At 40.0% G+C, this 25195-nt stretch overlaps 1 protein-coding gene across 1 annotated transcript; it reads left to right on the top strand.

The window, feature by feature from the left end:
* Positions 1–1308: 1308 nt before the first annotated feature.
* Positions 1309–20919, top strand: LOC121869381 (deformed epidermal autoregulatory factor 1-like). The gene is made up of 4 exons (XM_042370735.1): positions 1309–1496; positions 7193–7359; positions 18788–18923; positions 19432–20919. Exons 1-4 carry the CDS (start codon positions 1488–1490, stop codon positions 19621–19623), a joined length of 504 nt encoding a protein of 167 aa, XP_042226669.1. The 5' UTR covers positions 1309–1487; the 3' UTR covers positions 19624–20919.
* Positions 20920–25195: the final 4276 nt, after the last annotated feature.

Below are 25195 nucleotides of genomic sequence, written 5' to 3'. Positions count from 1 at the left end.
TAGTATAGTACAGTATATTTAAGTACAAGTTCAGTATGTTTCCACAAGTTACTCATATTTGACCAGTAATTGCTAGTTTTCCCTTTTCTATTTTCTGTCAACTTTTATCCTTCTAACTAATTTTATAGCAATTTTCATACCATTGTTTTTCAAAGCTATTAATTATACAATTTTCTTATTAAAACAAAAAAACAGTCGAGTTGAATGCCAGAGAACCATAGGATAGATTAAAATTATACTTTGTAACAGTGTTTTTCTTGTTTTTAATACATCGATCCTTATAAGTACTGAGATTGACGTGTTATTAGAAGAAGGAAATTATATATGGTAGTGTTAAAAGTACTGTATGTACTGACAGCCCATCATGGGCTATTCCCCATAAAAAAAAAAAATAAATAAATAAAAATCTGGGAGATACAGGTTTTTGGATATTATTCTATTTTTCAGATGAAGTTCAGACCCTGGTGTACTTTTACTGGGTACCGGTTATTTCCTTTTATGTTAAAGTACCTCAGGTAACATATCACAGGTTCGTGGACAACATCTCTCTAACTTTACTGGGCATTGTGATGGCACTGAGTGTGAACTTATTCAAGATCAGAGTTGACCAAACCTGGTGCATGTACAAATACATTCTGGAAACAGTACATGCCCAGTACTTGCCAAAGCGCATAACAGATACATGACCGACCACCTAAGTGGCTAACAGGCCAGTCAGTGGCAAAGAAAATAAAAAAAAGTTATGAGAGGCACCATTAGTTTAATTGCAACACTGAAGAGGTATGGAATACTCACTTTCATGTCACCAGTACCTATAGGATTGTGCGAGGACCATCTGTTGAAGCCCCTGTCAGTACAGTGCAGGTATTTGGAAGTCCACACACAAACTAGAGTCCAGACTGTGATACATCTTGTTTTGATCATATAGATTCTCTTTGGATTTGCCTCCAAGGATACAATGTTCTACCACACAAAGTGAAATTTTTTAAATAGTGAATCACTGTAGAGGTGGACAGTAACATGCAACCAATGAGAACAGTGGACAATTATTGATCCAAGGGACTGCAATTTCCATGAGTTAAAATTTATTTGTCATGTTGCACAATGTACTTTATGACCTCCTTGGGCAGAAACTGGTGGACTAAACCCCTGCTGTTGCCCCAAGGTTATGCCCGGCTGACTGCCTTAGTTGTACTATATACAGTACAGTATTTCCCATTGTGATTTATATTACAATTATTATTTATCTTCAAAACAGATCAATTACATTTGCATAAGTCAAATGACAATTACATTTATCACCAGTTAGATTTAGTGTCGAATCTGGGTGAGTTAACAGTGGTGCCAGGTATAGTCCTGGGGAGTGGCACTGCATCCTCAGCTGGAGGTTTAACCACCCCTTCACAGACTACCTCCTCCATCAACTCTGCCAGCAGCCCCTCTCAGTCAACCTTTCCAGCTTACCATTAGACAAAGCCTGGGAACGCATGAATGAGGTACATTATCTTCATTTTTAGTCTGAATCAATGTTCAATTGTGATTTTTTATTTGTTTTCCTTAATTGAATATTAAGTACTGTTGTTTGCTTACATTGCAATGACGTGCATATTATATAAAAATAAATCTACTCCAGTACAGTGGTCCTTCGGTTAACAAACACAATTCATTCCACAGAGTCGTTCGTTAATCGAAAGTTTTGTTAACCGAATCCATTGTTTCAATGGGATATTGGGTAATTGGTTCCAGCTCACACAAAAGTACATACAATGTAAAAAAAAAAATGCAGTAAAGTACACTTACTTTGAGGTGTCTATGTAGAAGGCTCCTGGTTGATGATGATGATGAGAATTAGAAGTGGGGGTGGAGGAGAAGGGAGAAGAGAAGGAAGTGGGGATGGAGGAGAAATCACCTTTCAGGTGACCCATGCTTGATGTAGTAATTTCACCAATAAAATTTTAAGTTCACTAGGTGTAATTCAAGATTATTTTCTTTAAATCAACACTGCACTGCACTATATATATTATCAATATGTTAACTAAATTTCAGAATAACCAATAATTTTAATGTAAAAATGCAAACATATTCAAGACACCAACAAAATCGATGTTCACTCCACTGTAAACAAAGCCAAACTGACGCCTGGTGGGAGAGTCAAGCGGCTGATGGGCGCACAAAAAACTAGTTCCCTATACTGCATATATTATCAGTATATTAACTAAATTTTAAAATTACTAATAATTTTTAAATAAGAAAATGCGAAAATATTAAAGAGCGCAACTTTCTTGATATTTACTCCACTGGAAACAAATGTAAACATAGAACAGATTACTGAATTGGCAGACTAGCCCATCAGCTGATGCTCACAACAAAACGTGTTTGTCGTAAGGATTTTGTTAATCAAAGTTTTGTTCGTTAACTGTATTGAAGATCCTTATGGGAGGTAATTCGTGAACCAAAATTTCGATAATCGAACCGTTCGTTAACCGAGGGACCACTGTAATATATTTGCTAGCCAAAATCGCCCTTAACCAAAACTCTCCAATAGACACAATTTTTTTTTTTTTTCAATTCCGGGTTTGAGAACAAATTCCGATGTTGAAATTCAGGAGCATTTTATGAAAATTAGAAGAAAAAATAAAAAATCTGGAAAATCTGTCCAAATTTTTATTTCCGGGTCTGGGAGCAAATGTCGACTATGAAATAATGCGCAAATACTGAAAAATCTTAGAAAATGGCGAGAAAATAACTCCAAATCGTTCTGCTGTGGGCCTGGGGACAAAGGTTCCCTGCATTATGAAAGATTGCACCATGTTTAGCCTTGTTCTCACATGGTTGGTGTGTGGATGGGAAGACCAACTGCTTGGGTAATGCTGGATTTTTCTGCTCTGGTTCTATTTATAATTACTGTGCAAACATAATTATTTCTTTAAATGTACATACAATACTAAAATGTACAGTAACACAGTAATAAATCATTGTAATTCCGAGCTGAGCTAATGAGGCAATGGATGAGGTGAAGAGTCAGGTGGTGAGGTGACAAGTCAAGTGGCAAGGTGATAAGACACCAGGTGAGGTGACATGCCAAGACGCTTACACAGCACACACATTAGCAGCACTACTAAACCATTGTCGTATTTTACTTTATAATTTCTATTTTAAAATTAATTGATACATGATGGGTCAATTTGGCTACTTTTACACTTAGATAACTTATTCAGTGAATAAACCAGGGCATATAGAAACGCATTATACACTATAGTATTTCCTCGTTAACCTGGCTCTTAAGCCATGCCCCTCATCTATAGCTACAAATAGCTGATCGTTTCCTTGAGCATTTACCTCCCTCCAGACTGCGCATATTTATATCAATCTTTTATGATAAATATTTAACATTTTCTAACATCCTCTCTGAAGTGCTAATGCCTTGAAATCATTTGCAATTTGGTAGTCCAGATATTTAACATTAATTTAGTTAATAAAAGGCTGCTTACCAATTGTGAACACATTTCGTTTGAATAAATGGACAGCTACACGAACATTTTGTATGAACCAATCAGCTATTAGTATAGATTAGGGGCATAGCTTACTGGCCAGGTTAGTGTGGAATTATTATAGTGATGTCATGAAGCTTCACAACTGCAACCGCAACTGCAGAGCAAACTCATAAATTATCACAACCACCACAACCGAAACAACTGCACGAACCCTCGCAGTTGTTTTGGGTGTAAAATAATTACAAAGATGGGTTGAGAGAGCTGAGAAATTCATTGGGCAGTGGGACCCTCCAACCACTGTGTAGCCTTTCTGTACAATATGCTACAATAATAGTTACAGTTTACAATGTTTTTAGATATTTACAGTGATAAATCTTGAGTAACTTGCTTAATTATAGGTAACCATTTGTGACCATTTTCGCACATGGGAGTGTAAAGAAGTAGTAGTACTGTATTGGACAGTCTGATGAGCAAAAAACTCTTGTTTTTTCCCATTAAAAGGCCATAATTTAGGGCAAAACATGACTGTACTTTAATGTACACCTTGTACTCATATCTAAATAAGTTAATTATTAAAAATTTTCTGTCTGGTGCAAACTATGGAATGTTTATACTCAAATTAATCACTATCTTGCAAGCATTCCAGCAATGTAAGTTATATTCTTATAAATCAAGTCAGTAATGGAGTGTTCTGGCTAACAGGGATTCTGGCTTATATGTATTATTATGATACAGCTATAATACAGTAAATTACCAAATTAATGGAATTGGTTAGGAATAAGCACATGATCTTATACCAATTTTTCTCAAGATTCAGTATAAAGAAAAGACTTGACTCTAATTTGGTTTAATTTTGCATTATAATCTTTTGGTATGTAATATATAGTTGGTGTAAATTCTGTCAGTCCGTAAAAGCAGTACATTTATCATCGATGAGTACTTTGATTGCTGGAGCAATTTCAACAAACCAGTCCTGGTGTATTCTTTTGATCTGGCTGAGGGTCTTTCTGCAGGTTTTTGTCGTAACAGTATTATGAGTATCCCATTCAGCACTGGGATACATATTGTTTTCTGTTGGGTTCATTATAAGCCCATGTTCGAGCTGCTCTCTGAAAGCCTGTGCTACTGCTGGGTCCCCAGACGCTTAGTATTAAAACCTCTTCTGGGGGTTTGCTGCCTTTGCCGTTTTGGGGCGACGTGAAGTGAGAGCTTGGCTCTGACAAGTCAATGATCAGTGTCACAGAGGTCTGAGCCATGCATGGCACGGGTGATGAGGACATCTCTGCGATCTCTTTCTCTGACAATGATGTAGTCAATGAGATGCCAGTGTTTGGGTCGTGGGTGTTGCCACATACCCTTGAACTTGTCGGCCTGCTGAAACAAGGTATTGGTGATAGTGAGGTAGTGTGCAGCATACTTGCTGAGGAGGAATAGGCCATTGGGATTGCACTTGCCTATTCCATTTCTCCCTATGGTTTCCTGCCAAATGTCAGCATCTCTGCCAACTCTGGCATTGAAGTCACAAGGAGCACAACCTTGTCTTCTCTGGGGATAGAGGTTAGCACTCTGTCAAGGTCTGCATAAAAGGCCTCCTTGTTGTCATCCTCTATATCCAGTGTTGGGGTGTGTGCACTGATGAAAAAGGCATGACGTGAGTGATTCAGTGGGACTCGGAGCATCATGAGGCATTTCAGTTAGCCTATGTAGGATGTGTTGGCAGATAGCAAAGCCAACTCCGTGAATGCGGTTTCTCTCCGTAGCAGGCTTACCCTTCCAGAAGAAGGTGTAGCCAGACCCCCATTTTGTTAGTTAACCCTCTTCTGGGAGCCGGGACTCACCAATGGTTGCTATGTCGATGTTATACCTAGACAGCTCTTTTGCCACAAGGGCGGTTCTTCTTTCAGGACGCTTATTTGTGCCAGTATACAGAAGGGTCCTGACATTCCATTTAGCGACCATAAGAGGTTGTGTGGTTTGTTTTTGTTTGGATCTGTGATTTTGGTTGTGTTTTCGACCGCATAAGGATGACCTTAATGGATGCGGTTGTCCAGTCAGGTCGTTTTTTTTAGGCAAGTTATGTTTAGGGCACCTTTTTTAGCCCCCTCCCAGTGTGGGGTGAGCAGAGTGGCTCCTTGAAAGGCCTACTCAGTCACACAGACAGGACCAGATTGCACTGCTGCCTAGATCCCAGTACATAAACGACCACCTTATCTGTGTCGCCCATGTGCAGAATTGTGACTAGAGACTCCCGGCAGTCATCACTGCCTGTCTTCCTCACCACTCGTCCATCGCCATAGGATTTTTGGGGTGTAGGGGTTTTGATGATGATGAGAAGTATAATGAGCTGGATGGTAGCTGTGCGTGAGTTGATTTATGTGGTGAGGCAGGAGCACAGGCTGCAACCACACATCTTGGCTCTCCCTTTTACTGATCCAGTGGTGCAAGTGTTGCAATGACTGGGGAGAGGGAAAGTTGCAATGTGTTATATATATATATATATATATATATATATATATATATATATATATATATATATATATATATATATATATATATATATATATATATATATATATATATATATATATATATATATATATATATATATATATATATATATATATATATATACAGATATATGTATGTTTATATGCTGCCTTTATTAATTATATATTCATTATATATTATGTTACTTCTTACTAAAACTAGAATGTGTTTAGGCCTGTGTAATCAAGAATGTGTTAGGCATGTTGTACGACCACCATAATAAACCACTTGAGCAAGAGTCGGCATGTGGCTTCTCCTTCTCCCATTAAGTCGTCGTATAAGATTCCTCTTCCTCCTATACTGCCTTTGGGGCCTTGTTGGAGCTCTGTAAGCATGTCTGCCTGATGTGGGGCTTCACAGCAGAATTTTCGTTTGGGGTTTACTCCCATAGCCTTAAACCTACCAAGGTTAATCTGCAAGGCAGTGGGGCAATGGTTGGTAGGCGCCAGAACGTTTCCACATGCCAGTGGGCCTATGCGCCGTCCCTCTTGGGCCTACTGCTTCTCTGAGATACCCTGCTGGTCTAGTCTGGACCCACGAGGCACCCAGTTATCATGTGTTTCCACGAGAAGGCACGGCAGGAGTCTTAATGATGAGGAGGCTGTGTACTGGCAGGGGAAGACTTCTGCAAGTTGCTTCCCTGTTTGCCACGAGGGCTAGCCAGCAGCTGCAGCTGAAATTGAGAGGGAGCAAACAGTGCTTGCACCTTAACACTAACATAATGCTGCCACACTAGATGCATTTCACCACCCTATGTGTGAACACACACACACACACACACACACACACACACACACACACACACACACACACACACATTGTTGTTGCTGAAAAGATGTTATCTACAATGATACTATCCCCTACAACTAGGCCCCAAATCAGGTTTACTCTTGTACAGTAGTTTCCCACAAGCAATCACCTCACACCCGTAGCAAGTTCTTGCTTATGATCATTTGACACTTTGCTCTCTTTTCTTTCATGCACACGTTCTTATTCCCAAATTTTACAGGGTTGTTAAAAATTGCCCAATTTTTAAATGGTTATTATATTAAAATCTGAGTACAGTATTCTTTTTTAATGACCCCATATATTGTGAGTCATATACAGTACAGTATACTGTACATATAGGACATAATTACTTTTGATAATAGGTATTGGTGGGTTTGGAACGAAGTGTGTCAGGAGCGCGAGTACTCTTAGAGGAGCTGAGAGAGAGAACGCACCAAGAAACACTTGATGTGCGGCAGAAGCTTTTGCAAGAGAAGGAGGAAGCTGTTACACAGGCAAAACTTGAGGCTCAGCTGTCTAACATTGCCAAGTAAGCTATAACCAGAGTTTATGTTGAGGAAGCTGTACAGTATCGTTCCTCTCCATCCAGCTTTCCATTTGCCACATATTTAGTTCTACTTTGGGATTCACCTCTATCATTTTTCCAAAAAAAATCCCTAAAACTTGGCAGAGTTGTTGCTCACAGATTGTAAGATCATTACACAAATATTATAAGAAATGGCACTTCTCACCCTTGTCATAATGAGGACATTTATGTAAATCCACGATGACGTCATTCTAGAACTTTTAATCAGTTTTTCTTGAGTATTTTACTATGTTACAGGCTTATTAATCTTTTTAATACTGTACAGGCATCCCCCGCGATATGGAATCCTGGATTAGGGAAATAACCCCTTTATGGAATTTTGAAATTATGATACAAAAATTCGTGATATGGACAAAAACCTCGCTTTTACGGAATTTTGGTAAATTTTAAAATTTTTAAACACGAGAATCACCATACAGTATATAACAGAGAAATTCACCAAGATTTCATGTGGATTCTTGGTGGTAGCTACAAAACAGTTGGAGGGCAGCTTGCCTCCCCAGCTGCCAGCAGCCACCACAACAGTGGTACTGCTCGGTTTGAAATCTTTACCCAGTTAAGTTCAGTTTTGCATCTGTGTTACTGTGTACCCTTATTCAAGGTGAGTGGAAAAGGCATCATGTTCAAATGAAAGCAGTGCTGATAAAAGATTCCATATAAGAATTACATTTGACATTAAACATGATATTTTAAGGAGGTAACTCCCAGTAACTCCAATTGCACCACCTTACCTAACCACCTCCTGCAGCACTCAACATCATTTCTGGTGAGTTCAATTTAAGTGTGTGCATTTATTGTCATGTTACATCATTAATGAATCATTGTATGTGTTTAAACCTGTCTAATTTCATTCAGATATGTGCTTGTGTTATGTTTTCAGTTGCAATAATTTTCCATAGGAATGCATCTCAACTTATATAATGGGAGTCATTGGGAAAAACGGTTTCACGATGCAGAAAGATTTTCAGGAATGGAACTCTTCTGTAACCCAAGTGACACCTGTATTGGTGTTTTCTTTTCTCATACAGAATTATATACAGTTAACCCTCACTTAACGCGGTCCCGCATTCCGCGTTTCCACGTTTACGCGGTGCCTTGCCAGAACCTCACGTGCTCACATTACGCGGTACGTGAACCCCATTACGCGGAGAGTGTCCGGCGCGACGCTATTTTTAGATTCGCCCCACCCGCCACCCGCCCGCCTGCCTGTCTGCCTGCCTCTCCCTCCTCCCTCCGCTTGGGCAAGCGGCACGGTAAGGTTGCGCAGTGTGTGTCTTTGTTGCGTTATCACTGACGTCATATGACGTATCAGACCTGTGATTGGCCATGCATCCCTACCCCCCTCTGCTGCTAGCTGTAATTGGCTTAAAGTATTATGACGTGTCCACCCGGGGGAGGGAGGGAGGGAGGAAAGACGACGCTTGACCTAGCCGCGGCAGTTTCATCCCTCAAGGCCACTCCGTGTAAACGCGCATCCATTGTTCCGTAAAATGGCTTCCGCCGGACCACCACCCCCAGAGAGAAACCTTTCCTTACCTGGACCCAGCGGCACTAAACCAAAGAAGACACGACGTTCCTTAAGCTACGAGGTGAAGTATACCATCATCCAAGAGTTGGAGAAAGGAACAAGGCAGGTTGATTTGGCGCGCCAGCATGGCGTGAACGAATCTACGATCCGGACTATAAAGAAGGATTCAGCCAAGATAAAGGAGCACATGAAGATCACAAAGTCTACAGGTGCTTCTATGATCAAGTATTTTCACAACCAGGTGCTTCTCAAGACAGAAAAATTACTTGTGAGGTACTTGGTGCGTCAGGCGCGACGGAACATGGCGGTCGACACGCGCTCTGTTAAGGACTACGCACGTGAACTGTACATGGCAGTGGCACGAAAGATGGGAACTTCAGAGCCCAAACCCTTTAATGCTTCCTCTGGGTGGTTACAGAGGTTTAAGATCCGGAACAAGATCACCAATATAAACATTGGTGGTGAAGAAGCGAGTGCTGATCGTGCTGCGGCTCGGGAATTTCCTCCGTTTTTACGTGAGATTATGGAGGAAGGACAGTACAGTGACGACCAGGTGTTTAACATGGACGAATCTGGTCTTTTCTGGAAAAAGCTACCTTCCAAGTCCTTCGTTGTGAAGAATGCCAGCAGGATTCGGGGCCGGAAAATGCAGAAGGAACGCATCACCGTCCTGTTTACCACCAATGCCTCCGGTACCTGTAAGCTCAAGTTATCGGTGATCCACACAGCACGCAAGCCGCACGCCTACAAAACAATGGACATGACCAAGCTAAACGTCCACTGGCTGACCGCACGTAAGGCGTGGATGTTCTCTACACTGTCCCTCTCCTGGTTTGATGACTGTTTTGTTCCCGATGTAAAAAAATTCTGTGAGCGACAGAATGTGCCATTTAATATTTTGTTGCTGCTGGACAACGCACCAGGACACTCGCCCCTACTGTTAGATCGTCACCCCAACGTAAAAGTGGTCTTCCTTCCTCCCAACACTACGTCTTTAATCCAGCCCATGGACCAGGAGTTGATTTGCAATGTGAAAGCTGCATTCTCAACAAAAAAATTCCAGCTCCTGAACGACTACACCAACACCAGGGAAGAGTTGCGTAACCTGAGTGACACCACCACCGATAGCAAGAGCGAAGAAGATGAGGATCAACAGTTGGCACAGCAAAAAATACTCTTCAAACAATTCTGGAGAGTATTTAACATCAAGAAAGCTGTGGACTTCTTGGTGGAGTCATGGGATCAGCTGTCTATTGCTACAATTCGTCACGCATGGAGACATGTGTTGCATGGAATACCAGGTGAGAGGAGGAGTCAATCTGTGACTGGTGAGGTTCAGAATGTTGCAGTAGCAGTGGACCTTGCCAGAGAAGCTGCGCAGACTGTTACAGTTCCAGGCTTCTCCGAGACCACCAACGACGACATCCTGGAGGTGATCAGAGATCCTGAAGTGACTGCCGACGAGATGTTGGAAGAAGAACACGTCAGTGAAGAGGAGGAAGAAGGTGCGTCAGTCTCCGAAGAACACAATTTAAGTCATAGTGATATTAAGGGTGCCATGGAGTGTGCAGAGAAGATGAAGTCCTTCCTTTCCCGCGACAATGACGATGACCGCTATGAAGTCTTCCATACCCGGCTGGTGCAGGCTATGGAGCCGTACATCAAGGTGTATCACGACAACATCAACGCCAGCCGTCAGCAAAGCATAACAGATTTCTTCGCCCGCAACCCACCACAGCCAGCCCAAGCCAGTGATAGTGGCAGTGAAGATGACTTTGAGGGATTTGTCAGGGAAGCCCTGACAACTGTAAGTGACAGTGATGGTGATTCACCTAGTAATGGTGATTCACCTGAGGGCCAGGGCCAGTAATCTGCCCTCTGCCTCGGAACCAGCCTCCATCCCCGTATGCCGACCCATCTCTTCTACTACCGTAAGTGTTACACCTAATTTTTAGTTTTCTAACCTAACCTTTATTTTTCCTATGTTAACCTTTATCTTTCCTAACCTAACCTCTTCTATATTACTTGTTTTTTCATACCATCATAAAGTTAAGATAAAATTTTTACTACAACATAGTTGTGTGTCGTCAAAAAGTGGAGTTTGGGGATCGGCCCGGACTCCATTTCAATTAATCCCATATGTTATGCTATTCACTTTACGCGTTTCTCACTTTACGCGGGACCCTCCGGGTTACATTAACCGCGTAAAGTGAGGGTTAACTGTATAGTAAATCCTCTTGAACTCAGACTGATCACAGCAGAAGCCAGATGAGGTACAGTATTTCAAAAAAGTATCTACCAGGATGGGTCCGATGACTTCCGAAATACTACATGCAACTTTTGATGTCCCGGGAGGATTGGTATGCATGGCTCTGTGGCATACAGATCCTACTACATTTGGCAATCTAACATCATATTAATTATGCTGAAATAAATACAGATTGCATTACTTATGTTAAACTCTATACCAAAGTAAATTCATGTCTCAATATCTATTATCCAAGATTTCATAATGTTTCACACAGTGTGAACAGATACTGTTGTGAGATGCTGTACTGTACATGAGACCCTGATGAATATAGAGCAAGGCATCCCAGACCCTCTGAATTTCTGAAATAATAATCATACAGTATTCATATACTGTACTTGAAAAGTGTAAACAAAATAGATTCTCACATCACTAAACAGTACTGTACAACACTTTTCTATTTACAAGAAAACTGACAATTAATAATAAAGTTGCACAAATAATTCACACCACATCCAATAGTTAATTCTTAGAAGGTGTTGGTGGTACAATGGTAACACATTTTTTACTCATTACTGCATTGCACTCTGGGTTCAATCCTCAATGCAGGTCAGATGTGAGAAGGGTTTTGTTCAGTGTGACCCCAACCAAACATGGCAGATTTTCTTTGGATACTCCTGTTTGCTCCTGTACTAACACTGGACAATGAAGGTCATAATAGAGAACAGACCAACTGCACAAACATTCCTATCAACACTGGTAAGTTCCAAATTGGGAGATTTTTTGTGGAGACACTGCAACAGCAGTAGTGCCCCCTGAGGGAGATGGGAGCTTGCTTCACCAGGAAAAAAAATGCATTTTTATGTATTCAGGGGAACTTCAGACATTTATTTACATTTATTATATTGAAATGAAGCTATTGTTTTTTGTGTTTTTTCATTTACATTGGGCTTATATGAGGTCTGTCCAAAAAGAAACCGAACTTTTTAAATAGTGCGCCAACAATCCGGCACAGCGTGCTCACTACAGGAGCGCTGTGTAGCGGTGACCTTGACCTTTAGTCTAACACTAGCCGCATCACACCACATCAATTAGGCATCAAGCTACATGCGCTAGAGTGAACGTGTGTTTAGTGCACTTGGCGATTTGTTGCAAGTTGAACAATGAAGGATCTTGATGAGCAACATGTTTGCATGAAATTCTGTTTCAAATCGGGAAAAACTTTTAAGGAGACTTTTCAAATGTTGCAACAGGCTATTGGGGAGGATTGTTTGAGCCTATGCAATGTCGCATGTGGTACCAGCATTTAAAAAGGGGAAGAACATCCACCGAAGACGATCCCAAATCTGGACATCAGAGTCACTCAAATGTGGAGGTGATGTTGATCGTCTTTTTTGATTGGAAGGGCATCGTTCATCATGAGTTTGTTCCACGTGGTCAGACAGTCAATAAAGGGTTTTACTTGGAGGTCTTGAAGCATTTGAGGGAGGCAGTGCAAAGGAGGAGGCCTGACGCGTGGACAAACAAGACCTGGATGCTGCACCATGACAATGCACCTGCTCACGCGTCACTCCTTATCCGTGACTTTTTGGCGAAGCACGAGACGACTATTGTCCCCCAGCCGCCCTACTCTCCGGAGTTGTCCTCTGCGGACTTTTTTTTGTTCCCAAAGTTGAAATCCACCCTGAAAGGTCGCCGATTTCAGACGATAGAAGAAAATTCACTACGAGACCTGCACACCATCCCTCAAAACACGGTCCAGGACGCGTTCCAGAACTGGAAAAACTTTGGGAGCGGTGCATCAACAGTGGAGGGGAGTACTTTGAAGGAGACAAGTCTGATTAAGTTGTAAGTACAGTAAAGCAATAAATTTTTTTTTTTTTTAATGTTTGGTTTCTTTTTGGACAGACCTCATATACTTGAGAGTATTATCAGAGATGCAGCGATGGAACATCTACTACGAAACAACCTTGTAAAAGATTGCCAACACGGTTTTATGCCGGGGCGCTCTTGCTTGACACAATTGCTCAAGGTATTGGATATTTGGACCCATATTCTAGAACGGGGTGGTAATATCGACAATATTTACCTAGATTTTGCCAAGGCTTTCGACAGTGTACCCCACGAAAGGCTGAAAATCAAACTGGAAGGGTACGGAATTCGGGGAAATGTCCTAGCGTGGATAGAAGACTTTCTACATGACCGCAAGCAATGTGTGGTGATTAATGGCACGAAATCGTCATCTGTACCTGTAACAAGTGGGGTACCGCAGGGTAGTGTATTGGGCCCGCTGTTGTTTGTTTGTTTCATAAATGATATGCCTGACGTTGTACACTCCTCCATACAAATGTTTGCCGATGACGCCAAGTTATTTCGGGAAATTAAGAACCAAGCGGACTGTGAAGAGCTGCAGAAGGACCTCTGTGGGCTCCAGGAATGGTCGAAGGAATGGCTGCTGAGATTCAATGTCACGAAGTGTAAGAGGATGCACCTGGGGCGTACCAACGGTAAGGAGGCGTACCATATGTCCCAACGGGATGAAGAAAATGTACTAGTTGAGACTGTGTGTGAGAAGGACCTAGGTGTGTATGTTGACAATGAGCTGAAGTTCTCGGGCCATTGTGAGAAGAAGGTAAATCAGGCAAATAAATTATTGGGTCTTATAAGAAGGTCGTTCAGATATCTAGACGGTCCGTCCCTCGTGACGATCTTCAGGAGTGAAGTGCTTCCCCATCTGGAGTACTGTCACCCCATCTGGTCCCCGAGATATGCTAGGGACTGTCAGTTGGTTGAAAATGTTCAAAGGAGGGCCACCAAGCTGGTGCCTGCACTTCGGCATCTCAGCTACCCTGCGAGATTGGAGCGCCTGAACTTGCCTAGCTTATACTACAGACGGGCAAGGGGGGACCTAGTTGAGGTTTATAAGCATCTCAGGGGGCACTACTCAGTTGAGTGTCCTTACTTGGAGCTGGCGGACGCTCGCCCCACAAGGGGTCACAGCTCAAGATTGAAGAAGCCGCAAGTCCGGAAAACCGTGAGGGCAAACTTTTTCGGAGTGGAGTTGTACTTTCTTGGAACCCAAAGTTGAAACCACCCTGAAAGGAGCCTTTTCAGACAAGAAGAAAACACACTACAACACTGGAGCACATCAGGTAATCAGGCCGGTGCATGCCCAGATTGCCAACAGTGCGTGACGAGACGTGACGGGCGGGGGTGCTAGCGAGCCACCTTTTGATGAAGAAAAAAGAAGTAAGCGTAATTTCGCCCAAGCGGCTGTATCGTTGGCCAAGGAGAGATAAAAAAAAAAAAAAATAAAAACAGTCATCAGCTAAGATTGTTATATTGTTCACTTTTTTGTAAGAATTAAAGTAAAAATACTAATATCCTTATTCATTTTGGTTCTGGCACTATACAATACAGTATTCTAGTTACACACTGTGTTCATACATACTATGCATTGCTACAGTCGGTCCTCACTTTGTCAGGCTGGTTAGTGTTCTTTGTTATAATCATGTGTCTGACCCACAAGGCTGAAGAAGCCACAAGTCCAGAAAACTGTGTGGGCAAATTTTTTCAGAGTGAGAATTGTAAACTCTTGGAACAATCTGCCAAAAAGCACTGGGATGGTATTGAGTGTGAGCTCATTCAAGGCCAGACTTGACCGACACTGAAGCAGGTTCTGATATATTCAGGAGCCAGTGCATGCCCATTACTTGTCAACAGTGTGTAACAGAGATGTGACCGACCGCCCAAGCGGCTAACGAGCCAACCAGTGGTGAAGAGGATAAATGTAAAAATATGTTGCACTTATGGCATATTTCAGTGCCTGCTTGCTGGGCTTGTATTTACTGGCTGAGGAATGTGAGTTAAATTTGCAGTTTAAAAGAGTACATACAGTACTGTGTCATGCTCTAAATAAGTCCTGTTCTCTGTTATGATCTTCCTCACCATTGAAAATTCCCTCTCACTTGATGTATTGGAATGTGGTACAACAAGCAGACACTTCGTCAGTTTTGTCAAAGTAGGAAACAGATGCTGGCTTGCAAGCATTTTCTTGTTCAGTTTTGTAAAGAGTACAGTGTGAGGCAGAAATGCTACTGTGCCATTTGTTAAAAAGTGACTTTTCTTCAACAAGTTCATAACTTCATTTTATTATCACCAGTTTAGGAATGAAGTAAAGTAAAACTTCATTATTCTTACACTGAAGGGTGGAAAAGGGGGGCTGAAATCTCAGATATTTTAAAGTCTGTAGAAGGATAGAAGTAGATCTTATTACTTAAAATTGTACGGGTACAGTCGTGTCGCATCTTACACACATTTAACTTACATGCATTCAATTTTATGAGCTTGGCTTAGGGGAAAAAAACGCAGTGAGTGTAGGAGCATATGGCTTTGGGAGATACTTCTACCCGCGCCTCTCTTCGCCTTAGTTGCTGCGTGTACTGAGCAGTGGAGAGGGTTTGGGTTGTGTGCCTCTGCCAACTGACCCTTAGCAACAGTTGCTAAAGGTGAGTCGGCAGAGGCAGCACATCTCAGCTTAGCTGCGATGCAGTGTGTGGGAGAGGAGCGGATTGGAAAGTGTGGGTAGGGGAGGGTTAGGGATGGGAGGAAGAGGTGAGGGTAGGAATGTGGGAGAAGGGAGAGCATAGGAGTTTATAAGGGGAGACGGAGGTCAAGAGTGTGCGGGATAGAGTGAGAGTGGGAGAGGGTGAGAGTGGGAAAGAGCATGATAAAACAAGAGGGTGGATGGGAAAGCACGGGAGAGTAAGAGAGAGAGAGTAGGAAAACATAGGAGAAAGTGAGAGGTGTTGGAGAGGGATCTCCAAGGGAGAAGCATCAAACACCACACACACACACCATGTTTGAATGCCCGAGCCAGGCAATTTCTGCTTCCTTACAATCACCCTGTGAATTCTTTCTTTCTTTTTCTTTTTCTTTTTTTTGTGTGTGTGTGTGTGCACTATCTTTTCCTAAATATTCTCTGTTGAAATCAACTTGACAATCAGTGACAAAGAGGATAAAGTCATTGCTTCCACACTTACAATCGCCTTCCACACAAAATGCACACCCATGCTCTTGCTCTTCATATTTCTTATTTTATAGTTTTATATTATATTCTCTTTATTTCTAAGTTACAAAAAAGTATTGAAATGATTTTTCCACAACTTTTATAGCTTCATTTTATGTAACAATGGCAACATGCATTACCGGTACCCTCTCGCTCTTTCCTTTCCTCCCTCACTCCTTAAGGCGGGAGCAGTAAAGACAGTTAAATAGCCATTGTATGGGTACCCCTCTCACTCTCTCCCTCTCCCTCATTCCTCTCTATTTACTCATCTTCCCTTTCCCCCTCCTCATCCCCCTACCCCTCCACCTACTCTTCTCTTTCATCCTCCTCCATTCTCACTCTCTCCTCATTTCCTCCTCCTCCATCTCCACTCCCACTACCTCCCTTCTTCCTCTTCTGTACCTCTCTCTCACTCCCATATATCTCCCTCCTCTTCTCCATCTCCCTCATTCCCCTCTACCCATCTCCACGCCCTCCCCCTCTCTCTCCTCTATTTTCCCTCTTTTCTCCCCATCTCACTCCCAACTCCCTCTTCCCCTGCTCTCTCCCCTTGTTTCTCCCCATTTTTCTTCCATCTCTTCTCCCCCTCACCTCCCTACCAGGTTCGTTCCTCCCCTTCTCACCTCTTCACCTGATCCTCTCCTGCTCACCTCCCCACAAGATCCTCTCCTCTCCCCAACACACACACACACATGCTCTTCATTTTTTCTTATTTTATAGTTTTATATTATATTTTTTTATTTCCAAACCACATTATAGTACAGGGATATATAACCATGTACTTTATGGATGATTTAAAGAATTTCCACGGGTAATTTTGACTATACTGTACACGTTTTTCCTCTTTAGAACGTAAACCCCCACATAAGATTTGACATAACTGTATACGGTACTCTGGTAAGAAAGTCTCTATATTATAAAGTTATTTTTTCCCCATTTTTTTTCTTAAAATTAAAAACAATAATAAAAACAAAGAAAACTAATGAAATCCATCAAGAATGCATTGCCATAGTTGTTTGCTTTAATTTCATCCAATCATAACAAAGTGTGCAACTCAAAACATAACACACATCATCAGTCAGCTGTAGCCTCTGAGATGGCTACTTGTGTTACCATTGCTTTATTTAATGTAACTATAAAAGTTGTGGAAAAATCATTTCAATGCACTCGTGATATCTCCGTTAGCCGGAGCAATTGGTTCAGAGCACTTCCGGGAATAAGAGGTTTCCAGGTAACGAGACTACTCTCTCAAACCCGGAAAAATCCCCCATCCCAGATCCAGATACTGGAATTTTCTCAGAATTTTCCAGAATGACACTTTATTTCATCTCTCAAACTCGGAAAAAATCTCTTATCCCCGGAATTTTTTTGGATACTGGGAACTCTTCTCAGAATTTCTGGAAAATGCACCCCTCGGAAAATCGAAGTTTTGTTCGTTAATCGAACTGAAAATCCTTATGGGAGCTAATTCGTTAACCAAAATTTCGTTAATCAAACCGTTTGTTAACCGAGGGACCACTGTACTGTGTAAAGAAAATCTATAAGTTGCATCATGCACAATATGTTATTCTACTCGTTAGCTTTTGTTTTATTAGAATCGGCCCATAAATGGCCAAGCCTCAGGGATTTGAAGGTTAAGAAAAACTTGTTCTGAGATACGGGCCGATAAAGTTGGCGTGAGTGCAACTCATGATCGCACCTCACTCATGCATGTTTGATGGGTCACTGTCACTTGTGATGATGCTCTCCTGTGGTTAGCTTGCTGAGAAAGGTGCCAGATATTGATTTTTACCAAGTGATTGGGATTAATTTACACCAAAATATTATTATAAATACTTTTCTTTAGCTTTTCCTATATAAACGGGAGGGCCCTCTAAATGAAGGGAGATTAGAATAATTGTGCATACGGTAGCTACATAAACATTATGAATTATGCAATAAAAATACGTCAGCATATAGCCATAGGCAACGGCTTTCCTCAGGAATTTTTTCTGAATATTTTCATAATTTTCCGATTTTCATCGTATTTCAGCCGGACGCTCCCCTTAAGTAACAAAGTCTGGTACTTCTTACAACTCTGTGGTTCTTCAAATACAGGTTTTACTGTACAGTAAGTCCCCGACTTACGAACGCCTGCCGATATGAATGGGGTTAAACTTGAAATTTACTGTGTTTTATTTACCTGATGACTTATTTTTTACTTTCATTTACTGTATTTTGTCATTCTCTTTCTTAAATTAAGCAATATTAGATGTATATAAGGACTTAGGCTATGATATAGTGGGATTTTAAACATTGTTCTGGAAGTACGGTATGCACATAGCTTGTGTTCCAACTTAGGTACAAATCCGATTTAAGAACGTCCTCGGGAACAGAACCCATTTGTAACCTGGGGACCCCTTGTATGTGGGTTCTACTAACCTACATTTACAGGTTATTGGAGGCTTTGTATCAATATGTGAGCTATGTTGACTTACATTTACAGATCATCAAAGGATTTTTATCAAAGCCTGACCTACATTTACAGGTCATCGGAGGGTTTTCTTGTCCAAGTGCGGGAGGATGATGGCAGCCAGTCGCTGCAGCCCATAATGCTAGATTCTTTGATCTCCAATGTACCAAACCTTAATGCAGCTCCTCCTATTAATGATGTCAGAAAAAAAGTAAGTCGAGGATGAACATAAAATTTACTTGCTAGAGAGTTGATATGGGGTACTCCCAGTAAGAAGTAAACAAGTGACAAATGAAACGAAAAATAACGAAAAATTAAAAAAAAATTTTAACATTAAATGAACCATGTGACTTTTTTTTCACAACTTCAGATTTTCATAAATCAGATATTCATAAATCAGGGACTGCTTGTAAGTGTAATTGTTGATACATAAAGAAGGGCTCATGATAAGCTAGAGGGGACTTGCAAATTTTCTTAAAAACAGTATGTAATTGTTCCTTCAGGCCTCAGAAATGTTTACCATCAGATACGTGGACTGTGCACTTTCACTGTATGTTTTCCTACTCCTTGGCTCATTAACAAAAATATCATTTATCTGTTCGCTGTATTCATAAGGTGTATGATTATTATACTGAAGATATTACTTAGATTGTGAAATTAATTGATTTCTCACTTTTACTTGATTTCAAATGAATTGTTTATCAACTCTCCTTTGACAGTGTGTTAACTGCAACCGTGAGAGTGAGTTAGAATGTTCGGACTGTCACAACCGAGCGTACTGCAGTGATTTTTGTCAAAGACGAGACTGGGCCAATCATCAGAGTGAGTGTGGAAGGTCAAGCCCCACACCAGAGGACCCACTGAGCACAGTCACACAGGCTCCTGGCTACATCTTCATGCTATCAGATTAAACACCAAAAAAAATTTGTACAGTATTACAGTTGAGGTTTGTTACTTATTATTATGTTGATAATTATGTATCTTATTGGTTTTCTTCTTACACATTGAAAAATATTAAATACTGATGACAAATTGTGGAAGAGAATGGTTAAGTGTATAGCAGTTAAAAAAAGCTTATAATTCATACAAATATTACAAATAAATCTGTGTTCCAATTTCATAAGTGACTAATGAATATGTTATGTTACTATAGGATGAGAGAAAAGTTGGATTTGACATACAGTATATTGAAGGACCAATATAAGAATTTTAAAATCATATTCACACAATTTTTAACTATTAAACAAATTAGTTATTTAGAAAAAGATGGTGATATCATTAAGATTAAGAACCCTTGCTTATTCTGCATGATGATTAAACAACATATTGCTAACCTGATTAAACATAACCTACACCCCCCATTTAGCAGTCAGGTGTTTAATCATCAGGTAAAATAAATGAGAGGTTCCTAAACTTCATGAATCCTAAGATGGTGTTAGAATGAATTTATAATGTGATGACCATTAAGGTCCCAGACTTGATAGCACAGTAGTGAACAAATTACATGTCAGCTGGATAAATTATCTTAAAGAGAGTGTATGACATTTTTATCATGCACCGTGGAGGTCAGTGCAAGAAAGTCTTGGATCACACGAAGATCAAGCACCCACACTTCTTTCACCGGATGGTTAAACACCCTAAGGATACTTAGGGGGTTAGGTTAGGGTGTTTAATCATCAGGTGAAAGAAGCATAAGTTCCTAATCTTCGTTTTTAAGGGATTGTGATTGTCAGTGATATTTATAGAGGACATAATGTTCTTATCTTTGAAGAAACCTTAATATATCTCACATTTTTATAAGCATTTGCACTGTGTATGTTTTATTGTATAATGGGATTCCTCATTCAGTGGTTCATCCTCGGCCTTATTACTCAAGTTTACTAGTATTAACTATTTAGCTCTTTTCTTAAGAACTTTATCTTAGGTAAAATGCCTCATGCTGTTTGTAATGAATATAGCATATTGATTCACATTTATAGTCACCTGTGAGCTAGGTTTGCACATCATAGCAACTTGCACATTTCATATAGTACAAAGTAATTTTACAAAAGGATGAGGACAAAGTGCAGATAACTTGGCTCCTAAACTGTGTTATAACAGTAATCAGTTACCTGTAGTATTACTGAAGATATAATGAGGCAGTGTAAGAAAATCACTTCCATGTATGATATTAAAATCACAAATTAACAAATAACACTGTGAATTTAGGGTTTAGTTTTAATCAAATGACAAATAATTTTACATTTTCATGAGTTCCTATTGAGTTATGTATTGTTTTGAGCAACAGGTCTTTGTGAGTGACCTGTGAGATCCTTAACATGAAATATCTCTCCGCTTCCTAGAAAGAGCACACGAGGCATTCTGGGCAAGAATAAGAAAAGCAACAAAGAACCTTGAGATTGTTTTATTATACAATTATAATTTATTTTAAAGTTGCCTAACTTCTTTGTTTTTGCTCTTATCGCTTGTCTACTTCTCACCTGGAGTGCCTCTTATTGTTCAGCCCATCCACTGCAGCTGGTCTGAATTTTAAATGTATCCTAAGTGTGGCTCTTTTAGCACATATTGGGTTTCTTTTTCATATATAGCACATCTGCAATCAGCTGCCAAAGGTAGACTGCACTATATGTGGCAGGTCTGCAATGAATGGCAGGTTACATTACCCAAGCAAACAAGTCCAGATAATGAATAATTCCTGCAAGTCGTAATGACATCCTCAGATAATGAATAATTCCTGTGAGTTTTACTTCTCACCAATCTCTTTCCAGATCATCAGATTCCATAAACCTATTTTTGAGTCAGATTCAGTAAGGATTCAGGTACACAAGTCCACTGAATTGACTCTGCTTCATTACCTCATGTGCTTCAGAACTTTTACTTATAAAAGGAAGTTCATACTTGTATCCCCTTGTATCTTTCTTGTATTTTGATATTTGATGACTAGTTTATGCACTAACCTAGAATACATGCTTCAAGACATTACAGTTGTTGTTGAAGTTCTGTAATACATTTTAACACAACGTTTTATCCCCTCAGCTACTTGTCAGATTCCAGACTGACAACTTGTCTCTTCTTCCCAGTTAGTCTTTTTAGGATCTGGTAACTTGTATTATAGGTGGGTAAATGCTGAGAATACATACTATTTTATTGGGTATATTTTCCTGGACTATTTCAATGAGTTCTTTCACCTGGGTGACATGGTGAGAGATCAGTGCCGAGGAGTGCTGAAGCCTGCTCATTTTAAGGGTCTGAAGTAGCTGGAGGAAGTGTAGGGAGTTATAGCCTTTATTGTTGGCAAGAGGATCTTTCCTCTGAGTGAAATGAAAAATGTATGTAGCTGACATGAGAAGTGTGATGTTGTATGGCAGTGAAACACAGACAGTTAAAGTGGATGACATAAGAAGGCATGAGCAAGCTGAACTGAGAATGGTGAAGTGGATGTGTAATGTGATACTGAAAGACTTCAGAGTTAAAAGGGTAATTAGGTATTGAGAGTATAGTCTGTTCTCCTATGACATGTGTTTCATAACACGAATTGGTTTTAACACAATGAATTTTTTACAATGCTGATGAGAACTGGATATAACTCAATTGAGTAAATATAACTGTCACGCAAGTAGGAATACGTGGTTGTTGCCTCAGCATAGTGTCACACAAGTTGGGATGTTGGTGGATACTTTTAGATGCTGCCAAGAGCAGCAATTTGTTACCATAATGAAAAATCCATTTGGTAGTGAATGAAAATGATTTGGTATTAACCCTGAATAGATTCACAGTTAATATATGTGATCATATTTCATGTAGATCCACAATGAAAACGTGGAAAAGACCTTCGCTCAGGCTGTTGCTGCTACTGAAGGTGAGAAAACGCTCAGATTTTTTGGAAGGACTACAACATTTTTAAATGTATAAAGAACATGAGTGCAGCATGGGATGATGTTACAGGACAGTGCATGAATGGAATATGGAAAAAGGTTCTGAAAAGATATGTGAACAGTTTCAGAGGATTTAATGAAGATGAAGTAATTTCTGAGATCAGTAACAAGATAGTGAAGTTGGGTAAACAGCTGGAGCTAGAAATTGATAATGAAGATGTTGAACAGTTGGTTGAAAGTGTAGCAGAAGAGCTAAGTAACGAGGATCTTATCGAACTGGAAGCACATAAAAATGCAGAGGAAGAAGAGAGTCTAAATGTAGAAGAAGAACCTGCACCCCCCAAAAAATTTTCAGTGAAGCAAATGGCAGAGGCATTTGCTACAATTAATATGGGGATGCAAATGTTTGACGGAATGGATCAAAATGTTGAGCGTTTTGCCAAAGTTGACAGAATGGTCCAAGATGCACTTGCTTGCGACAGGGAGATTTATAATGAAAAGAAAAAACAAACTGTTCAGTCTAAATTGGACATCTATTTTAAGAAGTCCCCCATTGCTGTCTCTCACGGCCCACCAGTGCTGCCTCTTCACTCCCTAAAGATGATCCAATAACTTCAACCAGCAAGTTTCCCTGTACATAAACCTGTCTGAAGAAAGCGACATTGATGACCCACCCAGCCCTGTCTCCTCCTCGGCTTCATCCAATTAATATAGTCTCCATGTATCCTGTAAATAGAAAATTATGGGGGCCCTGTGTGCATTCAGCTGACTACATTAAAGGTAAGTGCACAGTAACACTGTATCCATTCTTCATTATTGATTACTTATACTGTACTGTATTTCATTTTAGATTTTATATGTATTATTTTTTGCATTTCCGACTTACAACCATTCCGACTTACGACCTGGATTTGGGTCCCTAACCCCGTCATAAGTTGGGGAGTGTGTGTGCATATACAATGAACCCTCACTTTATGCGGTGAACCCACGGAGGCCCGCGTAAAGCACGAAACGCGTAAAGTGAACAACATAACATATGGGATTAAATGAAATAGAGACCGGCTGACCCCCAAGCTCCACTTTTTCCAACACAATACCTATGTTCTAGTAAAAATAACATCTTAATTTTATGATGGTACATGCACACAATTAATACTTAAGAGAAATAGAGAAATTCAGTCGCCAAGTTAATGTCCATTCAATTAATGGACTCAACTCCCTCCCCCTCTTCTCACACTCCTGGCTCTTCCCTCTCTGAAAAATGTTTGGGGGAAAAACCACTAGATTTTAAGGTATAGTAATAAATAATACCTCAAACTAAAGTTAGGATAATATAATTGACATTGCTGGATTCCTTGTAAGACCAGGAATATTTTGAATATAAATGTCATATATTTTGCACAAAAGATAACATATTTACTCAGAGTAAACAAAATACTTAGAGTAGATCTAAAATTTGTATGTCTAATGCAAAATCTATGATGTTTCTATTCAAAATGATCATCAAATTGTAAGAATTCCAGCAATGTAAATTATATTCTGGCCGGGTAATTTGTATGAATTTTATGAGCGAAAACAAATATCTTCAGTTAATAAAAAAAAATACATTCTTCACGACACTATCTGTCAAACAAAGTACCCCACCTTGCCTCCCACCCCTCTTCCAACCGCGCCAGATGGTCGGTCGGTCCCTCCCTCCCACCAACCCTCCCTACCAGAGAAATGTGTGGGAGAAACCAGAATATTTACCTTTTTAGTAATAAATAATACCTCAGACTAAAGTTAGGATAATATAATTGACATTGCTGGATTCCTTGCAAGACCAGGAATATTTTGAATATACACTTCATATATTTTGCACAAAAGATAACATATTTGCTCTGAGTAAACAAAATACTTGCATTAGATCTAAAATTTGTATGTCTAATGCAAAATCTATGATGCTTATATTCAAAATGATCATCAAATTGTAAGAATTCCAGCAATGTAAATTATATTCTGGCCGGATAATTTGTATGAATTTTATGAGCTAAATAAAAAATTATACTTCACCCGCGTATATGAGTAGATGCACCGCGTAAAGTGGGAATTCCGGTTCTGGCAGGGTACCGCGTAAATGTAGAAACGCGTAAAGTGAAACCGCGTTGTGTGTTGTGTGTGTGTGTGTGTGTGTGTGTATATATATATATATATATATATATATATATATATATATATATATATATATATATATATATATATATATATATATATATATATATATATATATATATATATATATATATATATACATACATACATACATACACAGTGAACCCTCACTTTACGCGGTTAATTCAACCCACGGCGGCCCGCATAAAGTAAGAAACGCGTAAAGTGAACAACATAACATATGGGATTAATTGAAGTAGAGACTGGGCCGACCCCCAAACTCCACTTTTTCAGGCACAATACCTACGTTGTAGTAAAAATAACTTCTTAATTTTATGATGGTATGCACACACAATTAATAATTAAGAGGAATATCAATAATATTATGTTTTTTAACACTTACATTAGTAGAAAAGATGGCTGGGCACACGGGGATGGGGGATTGGTTCCGAGGCAG

This window comes from Homarus americanus, unplaced genomic scaffold (genome assembly GCF_018991925.1).
Source record: "Homarus americanus isolate GMGI-L3 unplaced genomic scaffold, GMGI_Hamer_2.0 scaffold32583, whole genome shotgun sequence".
NCBI lineage: Eukaryota > Metazoa > Arthropoda > Malacostraca > Decapoda > Nephropidae > Homarus > Homarus americanus.
This window is presented reverse-complemented; position numbering and strand designations above follow the sequence as displayed.

What these genes read in the sequence shown, in the direction of transcription:
- LOC121869381 (XM_042370735.1), top strand. An exon ending in CAGCTGTCTAACATTGCCAA is followed by an intron (nt 7,360 to 18,787) that starts GTAAGCTATAAC and finishes CTACATTTACAG; the next exon opens with GTCATCGGAGGGTTTTCTTG. An exon ending in TTAATGATGTCAGAAAAAAA is followed by an intron (nt 18,924 to 19,431) that starts GTAAGTCGAGGA and finishes CTCCTTTGACAG; the next exon opens with TGTGTTAACTGCAACCGTGA.